General features: G+C 33.7%; 1 protein-coding gene and 1 pseudogene across 1 annotated transcript in view; one reads left to right on the top strand and one right to left on the bottom strand.

Annotated features, from left to right (window-relative positions):
- Positions 1-222: 222 nt before the first annotated feature.
- Brip1 (BRCA1 interacting DNA helicase 1) overlaps positions 223-22,415 on the bottom strand; it is a 146,183-nt gene continuing 123,990 nt past the window's right edge. Inside the window, exons 18-21 of the mRNA XM_077801069.1 lie at positions 17,447-17,559; positions 10,982-11,064; positions 2,268-2,597; positions 223-947 (exon numbers count right to left, since the gene is read on the bottom strand). Coding sequence (XP_077657195.1) covers positions 223-947; positions 2,268-2,597; positions 10,982-11,064; positions 17,447-17,559 — 1,251 coding nt within the window. The remainder of the gene's footprint in view (positions 948-2,267; positions 2,598-10,981; positions 11,065-17,446; positions 17,560-22,415) is intronic.
- On the top strand, positions 9,577-10,327 carry LOC113189312 (small ribosomal subunit protein eS6 pseudogene; annotated as a pseudogene).

The following is a 22,415-nucleotide window of genomic DNA, read 5'->3' on the forward strand; positions in this document are numbered from 1 at the left end:
CCTAGTAAACTGTAGATATCTTTCAGACTGATTAATTTTAAATTACATTTAGCTAAGTAAGACTTATTAGAGGAATAAACTTTGTATGAATCACTTTATCAAAATTTGAGAATAGTAAAATTTACATTTCTGAACATAAAATTAGATTAAAAAATCTGATAACAATGAATTAAAGTGAAAAATTTAAAGCAAGACCATTTTATCGAATGCGCAAATTATTCTTTACATGTCATTAATTTTATCCTCTTCAATATGAGTGATTCTATTCAACTTTGTTTCTGTGTAATCCTCAGCTTTCACATCTCTGACTGAATTCACTCCTTTCATAGTTCTAATTTCAAAAACATCTCCAGCTAAAATGCAATTTGAATTATTACTGAATCCATCAGTTTCAATTAGCTTATTTTTTTCTTCATCTGTTTCTACAGAATCATAAAGTTCAGGTGTAAAATAGATAGATTCATCTTCTACTTCTGTTTCGAAAGTTGTATTTAAACTGGAATGTTTAGCTTCTTCACATCTCTGAATCAGTTCCAAATCTGGATCCTGGGCTTCTTTAGAGCAGAACAGTTGTTTTGAATGATCTTTTTTAGAAAGAGTAGTGTCAATCTTTATTGATGAAATAATGTTTTCCGATTGAGGGCACAGCCCAAAAGGCATGTTTACTTTTATATTTGAGGAATCATATTTATCAGTAAGTGGCAAAGTAGTTTTATTTTCCTTATTTTCTTCTTTGAAAGTGGAAGAACTAGAGGCACAATTCTCTGATGTACTGAGCTGGGGTGTAACAGTCTGCATCTTGCCAGTAAAATACTGTCCTAAAGAATTAAAGATAGACCAGCTAACTTTCTTTGTTTCTTTACTGAAAGTTGGGCTTGAGGATCTGGAAATCACAAAATTTTCAGCTTTCTTTGCTTGGACAGACTCTTCCAATAATACTGGATCATCTAGAAATAAAAAAATTTAAAAACTTTAACTTTCTGCTCCTAGCTAACATAATAATTGTTATAAGTATTTCTTAAATTAGGAATGCTTAAACAACTATGTAGAATACATAATTTAGAGCCCAAGATCAGTAATGTTAGACTTTCATCTTAGAACTTAAAGAATACAATTTTAATTCTGAAAGGAATATCAATCTCACTGTTTCCTAGCCCAAGTTATAATGCTGTCTTCTAAACTTCAAATTACACATCAGGGACCTCAATACTGAATGAGAAAAAGAGGGGTAAAAAGGAAAAAGGAAAAGGGCTCAGTAAAGGAGGGAACAAGTCATAAAAATATGCCTTGAAAATTCACCAATCAATGATTGAGAAAAGCTGCCCTAGACTAATTCCTTATATAACAAATAAGGAAACTAACAAGCACAGGACCATTATTATTTGTTCAAAGTTATAAAACTGGTTAGTAGTTAAGACCAGTACTAGAATCTAGGTTTCCTGATTACCAGTACAATAATCTTGATTTCACTATGACACTTACTCAGAAGCATATACCACAAAATAAATATTTAAAAATCGATGTTAAGATACAATGCTATATGAATTAAAAAATTAAATTTATATACAATAACCAGAGTTTGGCAAACTTTTTCTATTACAGGCCAGATAGCAAATATTTTAGGCTTTGCAGGTCACACTCTGTTCCAATTACTTAATTGTACTACTCTAGTGAAATACACACACCTAGTCAACTTTGTTGTTGTTTGTAAGCATGTAAATGAATGGTGTGGCTGAGTTCTGTTAAACTGATTTACAAAACCACAGCAGGTTGAATTTGGTTCACCCACCGTTGTTTGCTAATCTGATATAGACCATTATTTCGAATATACTCTAAAATATTTATTATATCATATGGCATAAAACAAAGATGTTCATATGAGAAGCATCTCCAAATTAAACCAATTTTTACATAAACTTTAAAATAACAATCATCTCTACAATATATCTTATTTGACCTTTATAACCCAAGCTGGAGGGATAGCTAGGCAGGTATATATTTTTTCTATTATGACTCAAAAAGGTTAAGTGGCTTGTTAAGAATCACAAAGCTAGTAAAAGGCACAGCTAGTTAACAGAAAACCAAAAAGCATGCCCTGACAAAGGTCTGTTCCCCATTCCAGTCCACTGTATTATTTCACTATTTTTGATAACAATTTCTATTATAAGTCAACATATTTAAGGAAATAAATCTATCCCAAAATAAATATCATTTCTCTATCACGAAAAACTTCCTTATCAAATATAAATGGGCAGAACTTTTCATACCTTTCTCTTTTCTAGAGATGATATCACTTGGTGGAAATGAGTTTTTAGTAATCACTTTAGGACACTGTAGTTCTTGGACACACATTTTTGTTTCACATTTCGTAGGATTTTCTGGTGGTAGATAACTTAATGTATCAAGTAAATAAGTAGGGCTATCATTCTCCAAATAGGACTCTTCAAGAGTAGATTTACTGTCTTGTATACACTTTTGTTCCTTTTTGGATATATCAATGATTTTTTGGTGCTTTTTGGAAAATTCAGCCAAGGATTCCAGTGCACTTTCAAAAGTTGAATGGTGCTGAATCTGCTGCCTTATCCATTTAGAAAGTCCTAAAGAAAAAGTAAACCCAGAGGTATGTGTAAGATAGTATGTATTAAGAAAAAAACTACATTTTTCTAATGAAGTAATCTAATTTGCATTTGAATATTCAGAATGATTTTCAATATTTTTTCCTACAATTTTATTTTATATGCACACGATTTATAATGGGGTTATATCTTGGGAAACCCATCATTAAGCTGAAACTATTGTAAATTGAAAAAGCACTTAATGCACCTAACCTATCCTACATGATAGCTGAGCAACACAGTATATACTATAGAGTACCAGTTGTATATTGGCATGATCACTTTGGCTGCCTAGGACATGCAGCTCACTGTTGCTGCCCAGTTTCACAAATGAGAATTACACCTGTTAGAAAAATATCAAAATTGAAAAAGATCAAAAGTAAAGTATGGTTTCTGCTGAATGTGCATCTCTTTCATAATTGTAAAGTTGAAGAATTTTAAGTGGTACCATGGTTAAGTCAGGATATGTCTTTATTCACCTCATTTGAGAATATCTAGGGAATAAAGCAAATAAATTATATCATAATTCCTCACAAAAAATGCTTACTTTTTTCATAGGGAATCTAGAAGTTGTAAACAATATAATCCTCCATTCTATCTTTCCAAATTTGGCTCTATTTCAAAAAATAAACTTGCAATTCCAGTCTCAAAGGTTTTCTTGATCAATTCCAAATACATCTTAAACTACTGTGGAGGTGAAAGAAATAACACTCTTTTGTGGACAAATCATATCTGATTTTAATTTTTATTAAATAATTTTAAAATATATAAAAAAATCAATGTAGAGGATATGATTTGACCCAAGATATATGAAAACTACATAAAAATTAACCATATTCAGAGTATAAAGTATTATGGTTCACTTCATAATTAAAAAAAATCTTGATTTTTATAAAATAAGTATTCCCTGCATAATGTTACTAAAACTAGTAGGTTTTTTTTTTTTTTTGGAGCAATTAGTTTTAAAAGTCACTATGGTATTATAAGTTCAGAGAAAGATAAAACAGGGTTTCAAGAAACCCAAATTATTATATTTCCATTTCAAATACATTCCTTTAATTTTTTAAATATATTTTTTAGTTGCCAATGGGTTTTTCACTTTATTTGTTTATTTATATGTGGTGCTGAGGATCAAACCCAGAGCCTCACACATGCCAGGCAAGTGTTCTATCACTGAGCCACAACCCCAGGCCCCTTTAATTTTTTTAATGGGAGCTTTTCTGTCAATTATCTATTTATGCAAATTGAATTTAAATAAAAAGTGGTCACCAAAATGAATTTGTATGCCAGGCACAGTGGTACACACCTATAATCCCAGCAGCTCAGGAGGCTGAGGGAGGAGGATCACGAGTTTAAAGCCAGCCTCAGCAACAGTGAGGCACTAAGCAATTCAGTGAGACCCTGTCTCTAAATAAAAAATACAAAATAGGGTTGGGGATGTGGCTCAGTGATTAAGTGCCCCTGAGTTCAATCCCAGGTACCCCACCAAAAAAAAAATTTTGTGTGATGTTGTCCCAATATTACCAGGAAAACATTTTACAATTTATGTCAGAAAAAGAAAATAAAAACCATCTAGAAATAACAGGAAATATTTAATTCTAAAAATCTCTAAATAATTCTGAACTAGGAAGTAAAAGTTTAGGTTCTAGATTTTAAAATTAAAGAAAAATTAAACAGATTTCCTCTAAACTTTTTTGTTTCCTAGGAAAAATGATTAGACCAAATAAAAATGAAATTCCCCCAAATTGAAAAATTTTAGCATTATATAGTTGCCTTTTCATTTTGACCTTTTTGCAATCAAAGAAAACCTTTTCAGTATAAGATGTCATTATTTGCTACTGAAAACTTGAAAGAATCCGAGCTCCACCTGGTGACTAAATACCAGGACTTAGCACTTTTACTTTTGGTTACTACTTAATCTAAACTACTTCTAGGGCTGGGGATGTGGCTCAGCGGTAGCGCGCTCGCCTGGAATGCGTGCGGCCCGGGTTCGATCCTCAGCACCACATACCAACAAAGATGTTGTGTCCGCGGAGAACTAAATAAATAAATAATAAACATTAAAAAAAAAAAAAAGTTCCTCCAAGAGGACCGTTATGTGGAACAGTGCAATCTAAGATTGTAAGAAGTTTGATCCTAGAGAAGAATGATTTAAAAAAAAAAATAAATAAAAAAAAAATAAACTACTTCTTGTTTTATATGGAAAGAAAGCCAAGAAAAAAAAAAAAAAACTAAGAAAGCAATATTTCCTACTTTAATCTTTTTAATGTCAAAATATAGTAATTAGACTCTAAAATGGAAAGTTAGAGACCATGTCCACACATAGTTAGTGAAAAAAAAATCAGTTTAGCATGTCTTTATTATGGCATATTGAAAATTTTAGCTTAAAAAATAAAGTAATAAAGATGCAAGTAAGACTGGGGCTGTGGCTCAGCGGTAGCACACTTGCCTGGCATGTGTGAAGCACTGGGTTCGATTCTCAGCACCACATATAAATAAATAAGTAAAGAAAGAAAAAAAAAAGGAAAGAAGGAAGGAAGGATGGAAGGAAGGCAGAAAGAAGAAAGAAAGAAAGGTCTATCAAAAACTTAAAAAAATTATTTTTAAAAAGATGCAAGTATATCCCACAGCTCTTTGAAAATGAGTGAATTCTTCATATTAGCTTCTGAACAAAAATGTCAACACTGGATAAATACTAGAGGCACATATTTATTGATTTGAGTGGGAAAAAAATGACCCTCTACTTGATCTTGTCCCATGTAGTGGTGCTTTATTTCCTTTCAGAAATTTTGACTAACATAAACTCAAAACAACTGAAGCATCTCTAAAGTAGCAAATAAAAAACAACAAACTTCAATATAACCTAAGACAAAAGAGAAACCTAAGTGGCCAAAAGAGACACACTTGCTTATTTAAATTTAAAAACAGTATTTCTTAGAAAATTCATTTCTGTGGAAGAGCTTTTACTCTGAAAATGGCAAACAAAGCATATTATAAAAATGCATATTATTGAATTATAGCTCATATTCTATGAAACTAAAGAATCCTAGTTGATCTAATCTTTGTTGATAACCAAAATTCTCATTTACATAGAATTTTTATAAACATATGAGAATTAAAAGATTAGATTTCCAGTCCATGGGAATTGTCCATGTTTGATCTAATAATTCAAATTTTCTGTTCAACTCTTTGTCTTTCAAAATAGAAGCCATTAAATACAAAGCCTTTAAGATGGTAGATCAGGAAGCCTCAGACCCACCTTCCATATATGGAGACATGGATTCAAGTATACACACCTCAAATTCCTTTACGAGATATCCAGAAACCAATTAAGAGGCCCCCAAACCTAGGTTAGTGCAAAACCAGATGCATCAAAGTAGGCAGGAGAATTTGTGGCACCTTCTCACCACAGTCCCTCCCTTGGAACAGTGCCACATGATTGGGAGTAAAGTCCCAGCTCCTGCTTCTCCCTGGAGAGAAAGAAGACTGGACTGTATGTCCAAAGTTCCGACTTTTCAGGTTGGCTGCATGAGGCACTTGCCTGTCTTGCTGTCTGGAAGTGCTGACATGACAAGCATAGCCCACATGACCGGGGACTACTGGGAACAGAAGAAGAACTGGGCAGCACAATGCTGCTCTGGAGGAACCATGATACAGGAGATGGAGGTTGATGTAGCTCAGTTGCCACTTCGGGGGTTGGGGGTAAGAGAAGATGAGTGTGTGTCCAAGATTTTGGCTTTTCCATGAGCTACCCAGGGACTGGTTTCTGCTCACTCTGCCATGGAACACTGGCAGAACCTGGCATACTCTATTATGCCTGGAACCCACTGAGAAAAGAGCTGGGCAGCAGGCTGCTGTTTAAGAGACTCCACAACACAAGAGATTATTAGCCCATCCAAAAACAGAAAGAAAGGGAAAAAGAAACTAGCAAATTCCTCTAATTAGGAATCTAGGCACCTAAGTCCAGAGAAGACAGATCCACAGAAAAGGTTTGAGAGGTTCCCAGAATGCCTAGTAGACCTGAAGAGCAAAGGTCATTTCCTGTGTGAAGCTGTGAGAGGTGGCTGTTCTTTCAAATGTGTGAATGCCATGACAAAGCTAGAGAACAGAAACAGGTAAAACAGACCCATCCAAAAAACAAGACAAAACCTTAGAAACTAACTCTAAAGGAATAAAGGTATGTGAATCACTTGACAAAGGACTTAAAATAAATGTCAAAGGATGCTCGCTCATGAACTCAGAAGATAGAGAGAGAGAGAGAGAAGGAGGGAGAAAATAAATGAATATATTTTAACAAAGAGAGAATACAATGTGATGGACATTATTATCCAAAGTAGATGTATGAAGACACAAATTGGTGTGAATATACTTTGTATACAACCAGAGATATGAAAAATTGTGCTCTATATGTGTAATAAGAATTGTAATGCATGCTGTTGTCACATACAAATTTAAAAAAATTAATTAGAAAGAGGAAAAAAGAGCAGACAGCATATTTACAGAAATAAAAATAAAAATCATCCCCAAACCAAGGGAAAGACTGACATCCAAGTTCAAGAAACCCAACAAATCCAAATAATCTAAGATACATTATAACAAAACTGCCCAAAGGCAAAGAAAAAAACAATTTTTAAAAGCAGGAAGAAAAAAGCAATTGATCACACATAAGTGAACTTCCATAAGACTGTAAATGGATTTTTTAGAAGAAACTCACAGGTCAGAACAGAGTGGCATGAAAGAAAACGAAAACAAAAGTAAATAAGTGCTAATCAAAAGAAAATACTAGGCAATCTAAAAATAGATGATAATTTTTTCAGTAATCAATTAGGATATTTTAACATAAACATTTTTGTAACATCTTTTTTGATGTTACTGAGATCTCTTCCTGAATTGATTTCTATTTGGGGAAGAGGGATCCCCCAAAATACAGAATGTGATGAATATCATCTATAATAAATACTACAAAAAAAAGAGAAAAAGATAGAAAGAATACTAGGCAAAACTGTCCATCTAAATGAAGAAGAGATAAAGACTTTCTCAGATAATTAAAGCTGAGGAAGGCCGGGTGTGGTGTGGTGGTGTATGCCTGTAATCTCATCGGCTTAGGAGGCCAAGGTAGGAGGATCAGGAATTCAAAGCCACCTCAGTAATCTAGGAAGGTCCTAAGTAACTATCAAGACCCTGTCTCTAAATAAAATACAAAAAAAGAGCTGGGGATGTGACTCAGTGGTTAAGTTCCCCTAGGTTCAACACACACACACACACAGCTGAGGGAGTTCATAACCACTAAGACCTGCCTTATAAGAAATGCTAAAGGAAGTTTACTAAACAACCACAGAAAGCATATGAAAGTGTAATTTGTTGATAATGTTGTCTATAACAATGATACATAAACCTCTCCATCTCTCTTTTTTTTTAATTTTTAATATTTATTTTTTAGTTCTCGGCGGACACAACATCTTTGTTTGTATGTGGTGCTGAGGATCGAACCCGGGCCACATGCATGCCAGGCGAGCGCGCTACCACTTGAGCCACATCCCCAGCCCTCTCCATCTCCTTTAGGAGTATTAGAGATCAAATCCAGGGCAAGTGCATCCTGGGCAAGTGCTCTACCATTGATCTATCTATATTCCTAGTCCCATAAATCACTTTAAATGCTGATACAGAATTTAAAAGATGCAAGTATAAAAACTAATTATAAAAATATGTTAACAGATACACAGTACAAAAAGGGGGTAATTTGTGACTTTGATTATGGACTGTGTTGAGGGAAAATAAAAATGTAAATATTTTGTATGCAATTGAATTTATCAGCTAAAAATAGACTGTTATAACTGTAAAATGTTTCATGTAAGACCCATGGTAACCACAAAGAAAATACCTAGAAAAGCCACGTAAAAGAAAATGAGAAAGGAATCAAAGCATGTCACTTCAAAAGAATCAATGAAATACAAAGGAAGACACAAAGTCAGGAAAAGAGGGACAAAAGAGCTATAAATCAGACAAAACAATGCATAAATAGCAACAGTAAATCCTTCTCTATCAATAATTACCTTAATGTAAGTGTATTTGCTCCCTGTCTTACCCTACTCAGGTTGCTATAACAAAGTAATCTAGAGTGAGTGATTTTAAAATAAAAATTTATCCTTTTCAGTTCTGGAGACTGGGAATTCCGAGATTAAGATACCAGCAGATCTGGTATCTTGATAAGCACTTATTTCCTTGTTCACGGACCCCTGCCACCATGCTTAATCTCACACAGAGAAAGGAACACTCCTCTGAATGGAATTATTGTCCTTCCAAGAGACACTAGTGTGGACAATAATCCCATTCGGGAAGGTATTGCTTCCATGAACCAATCACCTCTCAAAGACTCCATGTCCTAATGGCATCGCCTTGTGGTTGAGGATTTCAACACTGAATGTTGGGTGGACCATAATAAAGCACTATCTAATCAAAATCCATGGAGGGGCTGAATGGATCCAATATATGCTGTATAAAAGATTCATTTAAGAAGATTTCAAGAAAAAGACAAACTGAAAGTCAAAGGATGGGAAAGATTTGGGGTGGCTATACTTTTACCAGACAAAATAGACTTTAAATCAGAAACGGTCACAAGAGGGGCTACAGATGTAGCTCAGTGGTCAAATACTAGCCTAGCATGCATGAGGCCCTGGGTTCAATCTTCAGTATTGAGGAAAAAAAATTCTGTCACAAGAGATTACAAAAGATGTTATATAATAATAAATGTGTCAATCCACTAGGAAGATATAAAAATTACAAATATATATGTTCTTAATATTCTAGCAACCAAATATTTCTAAAGAAAATACTGACAACTCAAGGGAGAAATGACAATAATGAAAGATTTTAACACCCCAGACAGAAAGTCAATATGAACCAGTTGAATAAATCAATACTGTAAAACTCATAGAAGAAACAGGGGAAGAGCTGCTCCAAGATGAAGCTGAATATCTCCTTCCCAGCCACTGGCTGTCAAAAACTCACTGAAGTGGACGATGAACACAAACTTGGTACTTTTTATGAGAAGTGTATGGCCACAGAAGTTGCTGTGGATGCTCTGAGTGAAGAATGGAAGGGGTTATGTGGTCCAAATCAGTGGTGGGAATGACAAACAAATTTTCCCCATGAAGCAGGGTATCTTGACCCATGGCCGTGTTTGCCTACTACTGAGTAAGGGGCACTCCTGTAATAGACCCAGGTGAACTGGAGAGAGAAAGCGCAAATCTGTTTGAGGTTGCATTGTGGATGCCAATCTGAGCGTTCTCAACTTGGTTATTGTAAAAAAAAAAAAGAAGGATATTCCTGGACTTACTGATACTACTGTACCTTGAAGACTGGGACCCAAAAGAGCTAGTAGAATCCGCAAACTGTTCAACCTCTCTTAGGAAGATGATGTCCGCCAATATGTTGTCAGAAAACCCTTAAACAAGGAAGGTAAAAAACCCAGAACCAAAGCCCCAAAGATTCAGTGTCTTGTTACTCCATATGTCCTGCAACACAAGCGCCGGAGTATTGCTCTGAAGAAACAGCGTACTAAGAAGAGTAAAGAAGAGGCTGCAGAATATGCCAAACTTTTGGCCAAGAGAATGAAAGAAGCCAAAGAAAAACACTAGGAACAGATTGCCAAGAGACATAGGCTGTCTTCTCTGAGAGCTTCTACTTTTAAGTCTGAGTCCAGTCAAAAATAAGAATTTTTATCAGTAACATATAAATAAAATCAGACCTTCAAAAAAAAAAAAAAGAAAGAAAGAAAACAGGGGAAGAACTTCATAATATTGTCTTGGTAAATACCTATTGTTCTATAACTATCATATGATCCAGGAATTTCACTCTTGGTATTTATTCAAAAGAATAGAAATATGTTGAAGAGATATCTGTGTTCTCATGATCACTGTAGTATTGTTCCCAATATCTAATAGGTAGAAACAACCTAAAAGTCTACTGACAAATAAATAAAAAGAATAAGTATGTACATACAATTATTATTCAGTCATAAAAAGGAAAGAAATCTGGTCAGATACTTGACATGGATGAAACTTGACATTGGGCTAAGTGAAATGAGCCAGTCACAGAAGGACAAATAGTACAATTCAATTTATATGAGATATCTAAAATAATCAAACTCAAAGAAGCAGAAAGTGGTGGTTGCCAGGTTATGAGGTAGAGGGAAATAGGGTACTGCTTCGTACCTTTTAATTATATGAGATCTAGAGATCTGTGATAAGTATTGTGCTTATTCTTAATGTTGCACTATTCAGACAGATTTTAATGTTTTTTACTGCAGTGAAAAAAAAAATAGAATAGAAATATGTTTTTACTTTAAACCTAGCTTAGAATCTTACCAGATATATAGCGATTTGGGTTATTCCTGAAACGGTCATCCACTAGAATAAGAGCTCCCCAATCATTTCTGTGTCGAATACACCTACAAAAAATAGAAGGAAAATAAAATACATATAACATGAAAGATTAAAGCCAGGTTTCTAGAGGAATTGACAGAAAATTAAGAAAATCAATAGTGAATCAATTATACACACCTATAATCAAATCTGTTATTATGAGAACATTTATAGAAAAAGCTACCCAATATAATGTATCAAAGTAGGTATACAAAAAAATAAATAATAAAAAATCCTCTGGGACTTGGGATGTAGCACTGTGGTAGATTACTTAGCATATACAAGGCTGTGGGTTTAACCCCCAGAATCACAAACAACAAACTGCTGGGATTACAGGAGTGTATCACTGTGCCTGGCTCAGCTATAATTTCTACAAATATTCTTTCTGTTTCTTTTTCTCTCTTTCCTCCTTTTGGGACTACTATTATGTGTATAATATGCTTGATAGGATTCTACATATCTCTGGGATTGTTATTCTTCATTCTTTTTCGTTCTGTTCCTGAAAATGGATAATCTCAATTGATGTTATCTTTAAGTAGCCAGATTCTTTCTTTTGACTATCAAAATCTGCTAATGAATTGTCCTTTTTAACTCTAGAATTTATATTAGTTTTGTAAAAAAAAAAAAATTTAGACCTTTATTGATAGTCTCTATTTGCTAAAGTGATACATCATTCACATAGTTTCTTACAATTCTTTATTCATAGTTCTTGAATATGTTAAACTGGCTTTGTCTACTAAGTAAAATGCCTGGCCTTCCTCAGGAAAAGTCTATTGATTACCTTTTTCCCCAGAGTGTTGAAGTACCTTATTCTTTCTTTGCCCATGTCATATTTTTTGTTAACAACAGTACATTTTACAATATTCTCATGGTCTTTTCATACCTGTGAGGTCTGTAGTAACATTACATCTTTTATTCCTGATATTAGTAATTGTGGCTTCTCTCTCTTAAGTCAATTTTTGTTAAAGGTATTAATTTTATTGTTCTTTTCAAAAGAAGCTGCTTTTATTTTTATTATTTCCTTTTTTTCCCATTTATTATTGTTTTTCTTTTTCTAGAATGTTAAGATTGATTCTAGCTCTTTCTTCTTTTCTAAAATAATCATTTAATGGTTTAAATTTCCCTCTGAGCACTGCATTAGCTGCAAACTACACATTTTGATATGCTGTATTTTCATTTTTGATCAGTCTGAAACATTTTCTAATTTTCCTTGAGACTTCCTGTTTTACTACAGATTATTTAGATGCATTCTGTTTAATTTCCAAGGATGTGAACATTTATCTGTTAGTGATTTCTAGTTTAACTGTTTTTTAAAAAATATTTATTTTTTAGTTGGATACAATATCATCTTTATTTTATTTTATATTTATTTTTATGTGGTGTTGAGGATGGAACCCAGGGCCTCGCACATGCTAGGCGAGCACTCTACAGCTAAGCCACAACCCCAGCCCTCTAGTTTAACTGTTAACTAAAAAAATAACCAGTTGCTATTATGGTTAGACAATATACTTAGTATGATTTTTTTGGTGATCTATATTCCATATGCATTTGAAATCAATGTTTATTTTCCTATTATTGGGTGGAGTGCTTTATAATGTCAATTTATCCAGTTGATTAATAATGTTCAAGGGCTGGGGTTGCGGCTCAGCGGTAGAGCGATCGCCTTGCACTTGCGAGACCTGGGTTTGATCCTCAGCACCACATAAATAAGTGAAATAAAGGTATTTAAAAAAATATAATGTTCAAGTCTTCTATATCATTATTAGTTTGTTGACTAGTTCAATTACTAAGAGAAATTTTAAAACCTCTCAACTATGATTATGGATTTACTTCTCTCTTTAGATTGATCAGTTTTTGTTTCATGTATTTTAAAACTCTGCTTTTAGATAAATACACATTTAGGATTGTTATGTCTTCTTGATGACTTATTTGATTCTCAAACTTTGCCACAGCTATAAAAACTGTTCTCAGTATGGTCAAACCCTTTATGTTCTGGACCCAATTTATGATAACAGTCAGGCCTGCTGCACAGCTTTCATCTCAGAGCTTCCTTTCCTAATTATTTTGAGAATTCTCTTTGCCCTTCTTGATAATTGGAACCTGTTCCCTGCATCCTTGATATTATTCGTTCTAGATATTACTATAATTATTTTAATTATTATTATTTATTATTATTATTGTGGTGGTGTTGGGAATTGAACCCAGGGCCATCAGATTAATTCCTGGAAAAACTTAGAACTTGAGGCACTCTAAAACGTCAATGAAAGTGAAGTTAAAAACAGGAGTATCAGTTGCAGATGTGAAGCAGATAGACAGCCCCCTCTTCCATCCAGATTAACTTTTTAAATAAATATTTTAGTATTATAGAATACCAAAATCAATGGAAAAATCAAGATACCATTCTATTTTGAGTCCACTTTTTTTTTTTTTTCCTGCAGTGCTAGGATAGAGCAAGCTCTCTACCACTGAGCTATGTCCCCAGTCCTTGATTTCTGTTTAAAGTATCCTATTGAGGTATTTATGTGAATAAAACAACTAAGAGAAAAAAGGCTGTATCTTTCCTTTTTCCATATTGCCTTGCTCAAATAAATTATGCTCACTTGAGAAAAGAGTTTACTTTTAGTAAAGCAGACTAGTGAAAAAACTCAGTGCAGTTGAAACCAGGTTACAAAACTATCTGGTATGTTTTGAAGATTGTTATTATATTTCATAGAGTAATGTTATTCCAAGTACTTTTTTAAAAAGACAGTATTAAAATAATCAATTGATTTCTGCTTACTTTAGATTTTTAAGACGTATCACTTAAAAAAGAGCACCTCAGAATAGAAGTGCCTTTTCTATCAATTAACATACATTATGAGTCTCATCAAATGATATGAAATATTTATTTATCTTTACTTTTTTATTTAAACTTTTTTTTTGCGTGTGGTATTGGTGACTGAACTCAGGGGTTCACACATGCTAAGGTTCATACATACATAAGAGCTTTACCACTGAGCTACATCATCAGACCTTTTTATTTTGAGACTGAATCTTGCTAAATTGCCCAGGCTGACTTCAAACTTGTGATCCTCCTGCCTTAGCCTACCAAGAAGCTGGGATTACAGGAATGTGCCAATACACCTAGATAATTGTTAAATTTTTTTATTGATTATTAAAAGGATATGTTTCTTTCTAACAAATTGCTACTTGTTAATGCTGTTTACCTGAAAAATCAGTAAAATGAGAGCTGGGCTGTCCATGACTTTTATTTTATTTATTTATTTATTGTGTGTGATATTGTTTATTTGTGGAACTTAGGCCCTCACACATGCTAAACAAGCACTCTACCTCAGAGCCACATCCCCAGCCCACAAAGAAGGTTACTTTGGCTTCTCATGGTTTCTTGAAATCCAAGGTACTGTTTACACTAAAAAGAAAAAAAATCAATTCAGTTAAGAATATTTATTTTCCTGAAGCTGATTATAGTAACTAAAAGTAAAGAACTTTAAAATATAAAGCCAGGCATGATGGTACACACCTGTAATCCAAGTAACTGGGGAGGTTGATTCAGGAGGACTGCAAGTTTGAAGATAGCCTCAACAATTTAGATACTATATCTCAATATAAAAAGTAAAAAAAGAACTAGGACTATAGCTCAGAGGTAAAGTGCCCCTGTGTTCAATTCCCAATACAATATATACAATATATATTGATTTTTTTCAAACCTCCCCTACAAAGTATTAGCTGAATACTAAAATTCAAACAAAACAGGCGGAAAGGAAATGAAATATTTCAAGAACAATTTGCAGTGCAATTTGATGCCAAGTAAAATGGAATTTCTAGGCAGAAAAGGGTAGCAGGATATCAGTAGCTGAAAAATAGAACTCAGTCATTTAGTTTGAAGAGAAACACATACAAAATGCCACTTTGAAATGATGGGGAGGAGAGTGGGTGGAAAAAAAAACATTTCTATGTAATTAGCAACATGCAAACTCAAAAACAACTTGCTGGTAGTTGAAAAAATCTAAATTCTGGATTTGTTTATGTCGCATTAGTGTTAACTGTGAATCTTTTGGTTGAATTGCAAATGCCATGTGTTATGTTTGCATAATTTATTCTTAACCTAATTTTTCATAATTTTATTTATTTATATGTTTGTTTTGGTGCTGAGGATTGAATCCAGGGGTGCTTTACCACTATATCCCCAGCCCTTTTAAATTTTTATTTCAAAACAGGTTTTAAGTTGATGAGCATCTCATTAAATTGCTGAGGTTGGCCTTGAATTTGTGATCCTCCTACCTTAGCCTCATGTCACTGGGAGTACAGGTATGTGCCCAGCTTTATTTAACCTGTTTCTTTTATTTAAATTATTTCTAAATCTTACAGCTTTCTTGGAAACAAAATATTACATGAATAAGCTAATTACATTTTATAAATAGAGAATATAAAATTTTAAATTAGTGTGTACAAAATCTGAGCATAGTGTTTGAAATTTGGAAGTTGGACTACAATAAGAAATTATGGCACAAAATGATGATTCAAAAACTTGTTCCACAAAGCACACATTCTGAAGGACCAGAATCCCTGGAAAAAGTATTATGATTAAATGTTAGCTGGGCAAAATGGCACATACCTGCAATCCCAGCAACTGGAGAGGCGGAAGCAGGAGGATAGCAAGACTGAGGCCTGCCTAAATAGAGACCCTGTCTCAAAAAATAAAAAGGGCTGGAGATATATAGCTCAGGAGTACAGTGTCCCTGGATTCAATCCCCAGTACCAGGGGTGGAGTGATTAAATGTTTCATTGGTGTTCTTCACTACCAGGACCATAGCTTTACTGCCAATTCCACTTCTTAAAAAGTAACTATTTTATCTTTTCTTTTTAAAATTATTCAATATTCTTCAGTTTCAAGGTTATCCATCAATATTATTACTATTCAGAGAAGACACTGACAATGTAGATTGCAGTCAATTGTTATCTAACCTTTAGAAATGACATTAAAATGAAAATACTTTTTTATCAGTTGCCTTCTTTATATTAAAAAAGAATAAAAAATGATGCAACTTCAAGAGCTTACTGCACTCTGTAATAGACTGTATTTTATAAAAGTTACTTAACAAATACAAGTATTCTATACATCGTTAGTGACTGAGTGCCCTTTGCAAACAGAATACTTCCTCTCACAGCTGGCCTGTCACTTTTGTTCCCTGACATATTTTGGGTGAGATAAACAATTTTCACCTATAAAATTATCATCTGGGTTTTGATGTTCATTAGACAAAATTTTTTGGTTTGTTGGTGAGCTTCTTTTTTTTAATTTTTATTGTTGGTTGTTCAAAACATTACATAATTCTTGATATATCACATTTCACACTTTGATTCAAGTGGGTTATGAACTCCCATTTTTACCCCATATACAGATTGCAGAATCACATCGGTTACACATCCACTGATTTACATATTGCCATACTAGTGTCTGTTGTATTCTGCTGCCTTTCCTATCCTCTGCTATCCTCTCTCCCCTCCCCTCCCCTCTTCTCTCTCTACCCCATCTACTGTAATTCATTTCTCCCCCTTGTTTTTTTTTCCTTTCCCCTCACTTCCTCTTGTATGTAATTTTGTATAAATGGAGGGTCTCCTTCCATTTCCATGCAATTTCCCTTCTCTCTCCCTTTCCCTCCCACCGCTTGTCCCTGTTTAATGTTAATCTTCTTGTGCTCTTCCTCCCTACTCTGTTCTTAGTTACTCTCCTTATATCAAAGAAGACATTTGGCATTTGTTTTTTAGGGATTGGCTAGCTTCACTTAGCATAATCTGCTCTAATGCCATCCATTTCCCTGCAAATTCCATGATTTTGTCATTTTTTAATGCAGAGTAGTACTCCATTGTGTATAAATGCCACATTTTTATCCATTCGTCTATTGAAGGGCATCTAGGTTGGTTCCACAGTCTTGCTATTGTGAATTGTGCTGCTATGAACATCGATGTAGCAGTGTCCCTGTAGTATGCTCTTTTTAGGTCTTTAGGGAATAGACCGAGAAGGGGAATAGCTGGGTCAAATGGTGGTTCCATTCCCAGCTTTCCAAGAAATCTCCATACTGCTTTCCAAATTGGCCGCACCAATTTGGTGAGCTTCTTTTAATAAACACTTACTAAGCTTCTGTATGACAATCATTGCTTAGCCATCATAAACTTTCTTTAAACTTTAGCAAATTTTGAGGATTTTGGGGGGGTCTAATTTATTCTATTTACTTTTTTCAAGCTTGATTTGGGACCTCTAACACTAAAAATATCTCTTCTTAGGGTTCTAATTAAATAAAAATTTACCACACTTATTAAAGAGTAAAGTAGCAATGCTAGTTCTACATATAGTTGGGATCACAGATAGTATTACAACAACATAATAATAAATTTTACTCTACTTACCTACCTAGGGCCTGGTTTAAGGCCCTATATGCTTGAATTTCATACCACTGACGGCCAGGTAAAAGACCTCTCAATTTTGAATGGTGGTCATTATATTGTCGCTTTAGTTCAACCTAATAATTTAAAAACATATTAGAAATGTGGTAGACAATTAAAGCTTAGTTTTAAAAATCATATTAACTTCTAGCATTTAGAGTATTTTTTTTTTAGGGTGAAGAGATATTTTGTTTTTTTTCACTTTATTCCCCCATTCATTTAAAATAGTTTTATTCATCCTTACATTCCCTTAAATCCCTCAGGCATATAATTGTGTGATGAGGTCAGTTGAGATAATACATATACAGTAAAATTCACATACTTGCAGTACATGAGTAGGTGAGTTGTTGGGTGTTTTGTTTTGTTTTGTTTTGGTGCTGGGAATTGAATCGAGGGCCTTGTGCATGCAAGGCAGGCACTATACCAACTGAGCCAGCCCCAGGTAAATGAGTTTTGACAAACATAGTTCTGTAACTACCATGCAATCATGATATAAAACTTTTTATTGCCATTAAAAGTTCATTCTTATCTCTTTTCAGTTGATTTCCTTCCTCTACTCCTGGCCCTGATCTGCTTTGTTTGCATTTTCAAGAATGTCACATAAATGTTATCATATAGTGTGTATAATCATTTGCAACTTTTTTTGCTTAGCATTTTTATAATTAATCCATGTTTAAAAGTATATAAGTAGTTCATTCTTTTATATTTATCCAATCTGATAATTTCATCATCATCATCATCTTCTTCTTCTTTTTTTTTTTTTTTGGTACTGAGATTGAACCCAGGGCACTTTATCACTGGGCTATGTACCCTGCCCCTTTTTATACAGTGAGACAGGGTCTTGCTAAATTGGTGAAACTGGCCTCAAACCTGTGATCCTCCTGCCTTAGCTCCCAAATCACTGGGATTACAGGTGTGCATCTGTAATCTTTGCTTTTTAATTGGTATGTTTAGACTGTTTGACCTTGTAAATATTGCATCAACAGTTACTGGATTTTGTTGTATTATTTTAATAGTGTTGTATTTCTACTGGAGTAGCTAGGTTACTTGGAACCAGTTGATTTTTTCTGAGGGTTAATTTTACGTGTTCTTAGGGCAGGTCCTGAGCAGCCTTTAGGGTTAATTTATCCCCAGTATAAGGGTGAAACTCTTCTGTTGATTATATTCCAAAATATTAATATGTATTATTAGGGTCCCCCCTCTCACTCTGGCTAGTGAGAATACAAATTATTCCCATCCCTTTGTAAGTTCAAGAAATTGTTCTGACTCCTCTTCTTGGCCTCTTATGTATGTGCCAATTACTAGTCAACCAAAGTGTCAAGGGGACCTGTTTTCAGGCATTTGGAACTTTCTTTCTAAATAGCTAGCTCCATCCTCTCTGGCACTCTGCAAATTCTTGTTGCCATGCCCTCCTTAAACTCTGTCTCCACCTCTCACTGAGACTGCTGAGCTCAGTTTGAGTTTATTCTCTTGCACTATGTAATGTGACCTGGTAACTATCTCCAGCAAATAATATGGTACAACTGGATGTTCATTTTCTATATTTTCTTCCTCTCAGGAATCTCTGTTCTATTGTGCATACTGTCCTATATCTAAAACACTGTTTCAAGACATCCTCAACAATAAACTCATTCTGTAAATTGAGCTGAAAATTGTACTGAACTGAATAAAATAACTCCAAAGTTAACTTTAAAAAATTGTATAAAATAAAAATGATTTTTCAGGTAGATGTCAAAACATATCCTTATTTAAATAGTGCAATACTGATATGGGACCTAATAAAAGAGAATATTGGAAAACAGAAGAGTTCGGAAACAGACCATTCCTTATTTTGCACATATTACATATAGAATTTTAAATCAGAGAGAAAAAAGATAAACGACTGAACATTAGGAATAACCTTTGAAAAAGTTATCACTTAAAAAACAGTAAAGTTGGATATCTATCTTTTGTCATTGTTAAAATAAACCCAGGATATGTTGAAAAACTATAGAAGTTATAAAGAAAATACAGAAATAATTTTATAATCCTAAAGTAGGAAACAGCATCTCAAGCAAAACTATAAAACAAAGGCCACAGAGGAAGTTTTGATAAAACTCTCTACCTGAAAACTAAAAATTTCTAAGTTAAAAGAAATCCAAAAATGAAGATTAAAAAAAGTGACACTACATAACATAAAGTATTAATAATGTCTTTATACACAAAGAATTTCTACATATATTTTTTTAAAAGGCTCCCCCACCTCTCTGCCACTACTGAGGATTTAATCCAGGGCCTTCATAGACTAGGCAAGTGCTCTGCCACTGAGCTGCATTTCCAGCCCTTTTTACTTTTTAAATTTTAAGACAGGGTTTTGCTAAAGTTGCCCAGGCTGGCCTCAAATTTTTGATCCTCCTGCCTTAGCCTCCTGAGTCAGAGGGATTATAGGCATGTACTACCACATCTGGCTAAGACAAAATTCTAAAAAAAAGTGGAAGTCATATGAAATTGTTATTAGTAGCAAAAATGCAAATAGCATATATACACATAAATAAGATGCCTTTCTAGTAACCAGGAATACTAAAATAAAATGCTACTTTTCATATATAAGAATGGCAAGTATTTTAAAGAAGGATAATTTCATTTCTATGCCAGTTATGATGAAGTAACTAGGACTAAATTTCCTACCTTACACAACCACAGCAAAGGACAAAGGGTAGACAGCACCTCATAAGAAAAGGAATACTCAAGAGGTAAGCATTTCAATCTTCCTATGGGTATAATTTCCCAATCACAGTGCAATGAGCTGCATTATAGAACACAGTGGTTCTGCTGAGCTTATTCAGGAAGCTTATCAAAGTTTAGAGCATTCAACGTTTCTGGTATTGGTAGGGCAAAGCAAATAAAGTAGTATGGAAAACAGTCCCATAGTCCACATGCAGGTCTCTTTAGTTCCTGTCTGGGTAGCATGTCTATATAACAACACTACCCAAGACTTAACAGAAAGCACCTAATTAAAGTTGAGAGTAGAACAGAGAATAAAATAGTCACGGAATGTCTGAAGATGTTGGAATTCTGACCCAGCCAGACTAAAGATATGTTGTTACACCTGTTAACCCCCAACCATCTGAAACATGAAAGGCCAAGTGTCAACTTAGAAATAAGGATCACAATTCAGAGTGAATCCTATTCTAACCAACCCCAGTAAAGACTTAAACCAGAGCTGGGGTTGTGGCTCACGGGTAGAGTGCTCACCTACCATGCATGAAGCACCGGGTTCGATCCTCAGCACCACATAAAAATAAAATAAAGATATTGTGTTCACCTATAACTAAAAAATAAATATTAAAAAAAAAAAAAGAATTAAACCAAACCGTAACAAGATCCACTGGGAAGAGGATGTTTAAGATCGGATGCTTTGAGTTTTCCCCAAGTCTCCCCTGATAAATATTTCATCAAGTCATGCCCACACAAGTTCAAGATGATCATACTCTAATTGAAATTCTTACAAAGAACAAAATTAATATTCTTCAGAGGAAGATAACACAATCCAGAATCTCTGTAATGTACCACCCACAATGTCTAGTATATAATAAAAATTAGTAAGAAAAGTAACCCCAAATAGGGGAGAAATAAAAGGGAGCAGTCAATAGAAACCAGCCAAGAGGGAGATAATAACAAAGACTTTAAAATAGCTGTTATAAATACATGTAAAAAATACTGTTTAATAAATGAACTTTAGGGAATCTCAGCAGAGTAAAAATTATTTTTAAAAGGTTCAAAGAAGAATGCTACAACAAAAAAATATAGTAACTGAAATAAAAATTCATCCAACAAATTTAATAACAATTTTGAAGAAGGAAAAAGAATTTGAATTAAGAGATCAACAGAAGCAATAAAACACATAAATAAGAGAAAGAAACTTCACATACATGAAGACACATTTTTGGTGTAAAAGAATATATAAATGCATTCACTAAACAAATAAAATTCAAAGCTGAAATAGCACTAATGCATTTGATATAATATGTAGTGTCTCAAAGTCTCTACTCTTTTTAAAAATACTTATTTATTTATAGGTGGATACAATCTTTATTTTATTATTATTTTTTAATATGGTGCTGAAGATTGAATCCAGTGCCTCACGCATGCTGGGCCAGTACTCTACCTCTGATCCACAATCCCAGCCCTCAAAGCCCTCTACTCTTAAATCTTTAAAACTTTATCATCACCAGAGTGAATTATTTTATATATTTTTAAAATGTTTATATGGCATACATGATTCAGACTAATCTACTCGTATGCACACACACAGAGATAAATTAATGAAATTTCCTTGTAAAAAAATTTATCCTTTAAAAAGTAAAATGCAAGTTTTGAGTGAAAGAGAAATATATTGTTGGGTTCTATATCAGTGAATTCAACCAATTGTAGAATGAAAATATTCAGAAAAAAATTGTGGCTAGTACTGAACATGTATACACTTTTTCCCTTGTTTTTATTCCCTAAACAATACTGTATAACAACTATTTATGTAGCATTCACACTCACTGTATTAGGTATTATAAATAATATAGATGACCTGAAGTATATGAGAGGATATATATAGGATATAGGCAAATATTACACCTTTTATACAAGGGACTTGAGTATCTGTGTAGTTTGATAACCACAGTGGGTTCTGGAACCAATCCCCCACAGATACTGAAAGATGAATGTATTATGATTTTAGACTTTTCACACTGAATGAAGGAAGTTTCAAGCATCTCTCAAGAATGCTGCAGACACATTAAAAACAATATTCAAAGTAGAAAAACTGATAATATGAAGAAAAAAATTTTTAGAGCTGAAAGAAAACTTGAATTCAGTTCAATATTTGTACTTTGGGCTTGGTGTAAGATATCTATGCTAGGTTTTATGAATATAAAGGGGAATTTAAAAATATTCTGCCTAG

Source organism: Urocitellus parryii, chromosome 7 (assembly GCF_045843805.1).
Source record: "Urocitellus parryii isolate mUroPar1 chromosome 7, mUroPar1.hap1, whole genome shotgun sequence".
Classification (NCBI taxonomy): domain Eukaryota; kingdom Metazoa; phylum Chordata; class Mammalia; order Rodentia; family Sciuridae; genus Urocitellus; species Urocitellus parryii.